General features: G+C 35.5%; 1 protein-coding gene across 1 annotated transcript; it reads right to left on the bottom strand.

Moving 5' to 3' along the window:
* Positions 1-213: 213 nt before the first annotated feature.
* yae1d1 (Yae1 domain containing 1) lies at positions 214-2,720 on the bottom strand. Its single transcript, XM_015375674.1, has 3 exons — positions 2,604-2,720; positions 2,365-2,486; positions 214-731 (listed from the first exon to the last, which is right to left on the bottom strand). Exons 1-3 carry the CDS (start codon positions 2,718-2,720, stop codon positions 308-310), a joined length of 663 nt encoding a protein of 220 aa, XP_015231160.1. The 3' UTR covers positions 214-307.
* Between the last annotated feature and the right edge of the window lie 2,743 nt (positions 2,721-5,463).

A 5,463-nucleotide genomic window follows, 5' to 3' on the forward strand; every position in this document is an offset into this window, starting at 1 on the left:
TATATTTTTATACACAATATCCTTATTTTTTTCAATTATTCATCTTGTAATGACCAACCCATTTTTTTTTTTTTAAATAATGTAGACTACATCTTATGATAAACATCTGAGATCTGATACTGTACTTGTTTCCAGTTTTATTGGAGGTTGGAGAGAAAGCACAAGCATACATTTGGTAAACATTTTAGTTATTTTCAAATAAATCTTAGAAAAATTGCAAATACAAATTATTTACACTATGCACATCAAATAAATCTTTAAAACCTGTCTAGATCACATCAAGTATTGGTTCTTATGACATTAACTGCTATGAGTTCCTCAGCTCCTCTATGTGATGGATCAGTTCTTGTGGAAGTCCCAGCTCAGAAACCAGATCCATGCAGCGCCGCACAAGCAGGTCCAGACCCTCGTGTGACCTGGAGGGGAAACCACTGGGCTCAGAGCTTAGATTGTGCTGATGGTGAGAACTCTCCAAGTCCATTTTTTGTTCGCTCCTGCAGCAGTCCGTGTCTTCACAGCCTGTTCCGCCGCAGCCCAGACCGGGCTGCTTTACCTCCAGATCCTCCATGCTCTCAGAGACGTCGCTCACACTAGGAGGAGGATTCTCCAGTGCTTTCCTAATGCCGTCTATGATTCCTTCTTCGTGTTGCGTTACTAGTTGCAAAAGGTCGATGACACCGGCTGGGACAGGCTTTTCTGGATGTTGGATCTGGCACCAGCACCATACAGCGCTGTGAATGGACACACAAAGAGGATACAGAGTTAGATACACAATGACACAAAGAACTGAGCAGGACGGGCTTTCACTGGGCAGGGGAAGAGACGACAATCAGGGCTGGAACAAAAGTCAATGGGGATGTTTTACAAAATAAGATAGAAAACAAAAAAGGTTGTGGTTATGGTCAAAGGTTGCATGATCTCAGAGAATTATGGACCTGATATCAACAAGGATGTTTCCAGGCTTTATCTGAAGTGTTTTTTCCAAGTTGGAATGATTATGCAACATAATAATTTTAAAAATCCACTCCAAATGTGTCAAAATAATCAACCAAGGCTAAAATACAGAGAATACAAACAGCCCTGCTAATATTTGGACCCTTTACAAGATTGTAAAGGAACAAAATACTGTTTTGCCATCAAAACGCTGAGTTATTTGAGAACTTCTCTCAAGAAGGACCAGATAGAGCTAATTTCCATTAGTTGATTTCCTTTTGCTGAATTCAGTTTTTGACATGGTTCTTAAATTTCTACCAGTTCGGTTAAGGAGAGTTTTAGCTCTTGTGTTTTTTTTTTTCAGCTATGACACGTCCTAGATTATGTTCTTCTTAAAAAAGAAGACCAGGATAAGTAGTGTGATAAAACGTTGCAGCATCTCTGGGGTGATGTCATGAAATAGAAGGTGCCCAGTAAAAAAAAAAAAGAAAAAAAAAAAAAAGAGCACCAGAAAACACTTACTTAGGGCCATGACCGGTCTTTTTCATAATCAAGGGCCTGGTTTGGGAATCAGCCTATATAAAATCAAATAAATTATTGTAACGGTGATTGTAAATGTAAGGTATTGAAATTGGTCCAAGGGACAAATGGCTGTTAGGACATATCATTATTATACATTTATTTAATATTACCCCACAAAAACTGATTTTTGTGAATTTTCCTTCTAAAATCAAAGAAAAAAATCCAGTTATTTCATGGAAAATGTACCTAATTTTATTTTAATTTTTTAAAGTTAAAATGTTTATGAAAATCAATCATTATTTTTTGTAGAAGTGTGTCTAAGTCTGCAGATTACCTGTAGGAAACGGAAGCATTCAAGACATTTATGGAAAAATCACCTGAAGACCCCAATGATCATATCTAGTATCTATCAACATCCTGTGCTACCGCCTAAGCCAGCTGCTTTTTATCTCATGGATTTACTTTCATGTGTATTATGTCTGCATTTTCCTGAATTATAAGTAACACCAGGGCTGCAACTAACGATTATTTAGCAAATCGATCAACCTGTCATATTAATCGGATAGCCAAAGCTTTCTTAAAGAAGATTTTTTATTAAATTAAATCAGGTGAAACTAAAACTTTCCCATTTGAGTTTTGAATAGAGCATATTGACAGATAAAAAATATGTTTCCTTTATCTTAATGCGAAAGGTTGATATATTTCTTTTACAATTTTGGTAGAATTACTAGTCTGAGTTCCTCTGTCAGCTAAAAGCATGTTTAAGAGTCTCTATAGTCCAAGATTATTAAATTAGTTGATTATTTCAATAATCAACGAATTGATCCGATTAATTATTTCTGCTCTAAGCAGCACCACTAGTATTTGTAAATATAAAGTGTTATTATCAGTATTGTGTCATATTTTTACCTGACAATCCCTTTGAGGCGACCCACAGCCACAGTTTGAGCTGCTCCTTCTCTGAAGCCCTGGTTAAATCCCACCTGTAGCGAGGCCTCCTCTCCAGCACTGACTCCGTCCACATAGCCATCCTGTTCAAAACACCCAGCGGTGGAATAAAACGATAATAAAGCACCAACCAGACAGAAAGTAAGCAGCTTCTTCCAGTCGGTGTAGCAGAGACTGATGGGAGCTAAAGCTAACCTCACCTTGATGCGTTTCTTCATGTTGGATGTCCATTCTTTACTTTGTAAATGAAGTTCGTCCGCATTCTCATCAAATACATCTTCACCGCCGAAAGACGCAGATTTTAGCCAAGACATCATGGATTCAGGTTAACAACCCTCATGTGTAGAACTAGCAACGTTCCCACACGTTTAGAGCCGGTGCAGTAGAGGAAGATTTAGATACCTCAGTGTTACAGCGTTTAAAAATGATGTCGCCACCTGCTGGCCTGGAGCGCAGAGCAAGAGCAACCCCACTTCTTCTTCTTGAATGTTTAATGGCGGTTGGTTAAAACGTTAAGTGAGCATTGCCGCCACCAACTGGTAAGGAGTGTGGACCACACGGCAAAAGACAAAAACAGAGAAAAAACTATGTTATACAATTTAATGGGAGGATTGATGCACCTAAATCAAGGAACCTGATATCTTCTGCTTCCTGATTCCTTTTGCAGTAAATCAACAATGTCAAGTTTTATTTTCATAACCCTTATGTCCACCTATTTTAGAGTATAATAATAATGATATTAATAATAATAACAATAATAATATATTCCGTAAAGAGAAAGGCTGAGTTAAATCAAGTAATCTGGTTTTAAAAGCAAACTTTATGTAAATGGGAAAAGTAAATTAAATATTACTTAAAGAGTCGATATTAACTATTGGCTTACATAGTTTGGTATGCAAAATTAGATGAGCTTTATTGATCTCACAGTGGAGAGATTCTCTGGTCACATATTGGCATAGTAATTAAAGAAGGTGCAAACAAGGAGGAAAAGGTGCATTAAGAATAGACAACATATATACAGTAAATCAAGGTATATACAGTATATCAAGATAAATAAGGTGTAGGTGCTAGTGTACATGTATCACACATCACACAAAAGCTGGAAAATATGCAAGTTCCAGTAGGTGCATATATTCATCAGAAAGAATGCAAAGGAAATACTATTAATCATTAAAAAGGTGTATTTTTGCTGTTTCATGTGTTACTAGATATGTTTGTTTGAAAGAGAAGATGGATGTTATTCTTTTAGCATGCTTTACCAAGTCAGTCACATGTGAATTACCAATACATGAGCACACAATAAATTACTCTAGAACCATCACTATTTCTCAAAAAAAAAAAAAAGAAGAAGAAGAAGAAGAAGAAGAAAAGGAACTCGGTTGGCACCTTATTTTGAAAACATGAAATACTCCTCTAGTGAGGAAATCAAGAAAAGTTTCTCTTGTTTAGAGGTGGAATTTAAAACCAGCGGTCTAAGCTGGACTTCATATTTCATTTAATATCCCTTTGGAATCAATAGAGTATTTTTCAATCTAACTGAACTGATACCACCATTGTGTGTAGAGTGAAATAAAGTAAGTATTTGCAGTTTGAGTTGAAGACTAACCAGGCCATGATCACTTGAAGAAAACCAATGACTATTTGTGTTATTGAAAATGTGAAAGAAGGTGTGCATATCAAATAGTTAAAACTTTAGGTGAAAAAAGAAGGCAACAATGCAGTCTGAAACAAATGGATGACATCCTTCTTGGAGGCACATGGTGGTGGCAGCATCATTCTTTGGGATGCTGTACTTAAAATAAACTGGTCAGAGTTAAGAGGGAGGATTGATGCACCTAAATCAAGGATAGTCCTTAGCTGAAAGAGACTTTAGAAGAGACTTCGAAGGGGGTCTACCTGCGAGAAAACCTCAAGATCCAAAGTTAAACAGTTTAAATCAAGTCATTTTTTTTTAAAATGGTCAAAAATCTAATTAAACATCTGTATGTAAGAGTAAAACAAATTATGCAGTTTTGGAAAGAAGCATGTGAAAAAGAGTCATATTTGATGCAAATAATTTTTACCCAAAAAACAATGTAGCTGTAATAGCATAGAAAGGGCTTTCTACAGAGTATTTGTCTCTGTTGTACGGAGCTTACTGATCCTTTGCTAAACACAACATGATCTGTGCACCAGAGTGCCCGTAACCATGTTTTAAAATTATTCAGGGATCAGAAAGATCTCAAATCTACCAACACCGCAAAAATGATCTAGCAATAAGTAAAAATGTCTTAAATTAAGCTGATTTGCCACTGGAATAGTATTTTTACTCTTAAAATAAGATAATTAGATAATATGCACTTGAAATAAGAGGATGCAATTGTTTTTATTTTTATTTTAAATGTAAATTGTCTTGTTTCAATCGCAAAGTGTCTCACTTACCTCTTCAATTCAAGAAAAAATGCACTTATTTGAAGGAAAAAAATACTTATTTAGATAAAAAAAAATTTGCAGTGAATAATATTTCAAATATGGAGTTAAAATGAACCGATGACCCAAAATATAAATGATCAGAATGATTAAATTTGAAATTACAGTGTTGGATTAAAATAAACAGCTGTTACTTTTTTTTATTCCTCTTTTTCCTTCACATTTCTTAAAGTTATGTTTCTTCAACCATTCGAAAATGCACCTTGCTCTGGTTTTAAGTTATAGTTCCATCTTGTGATAATATTCAAATTAATCAAAACAGTCTAGTTTTAATCTCAGGTTCCTCAAAAGGTTATTTATGCATCAACAATCTCTGCAAAGTTACATTTTTGCGAGCCAAGTAAGACGATTATCAGGGCAATGACAGGTAATACCTGCAGGGGGCGCTGCAGCCTCACTTTATATAGCAAACCGTGTTACAGCTGCAATACTTGATAAGATGCAATCAGTTCTTTTAGGTTCTGTTTTTCTGTCTTTTCTTTGAAATCCTCGTGATAAAGGTATCTTGATCAAATGTGTAAAGCAGGTAAGATTTTATTTAGGTGATTTCTTAAAGCATTTTACACTTTTATTAGACAGAGGAATGAGAAA

The sequence above is a fragment of the Cyprinodon variegatus genome, unplaced genomic scaffold, assembly GCF_000732505.1.
Source record: "Cyprinodon variegatus isolate N-32 unplaced genomic scaffold, C_variegatus-1.0 Scaffold123, whole genome shotgun sequence".
NCBI lineage: Eukaryota > Metazoa > Chordata > Actinopteri > Cyprinodontiformes > Cyprinodontidae > Cyprinodon > Cyprinodon variegatus.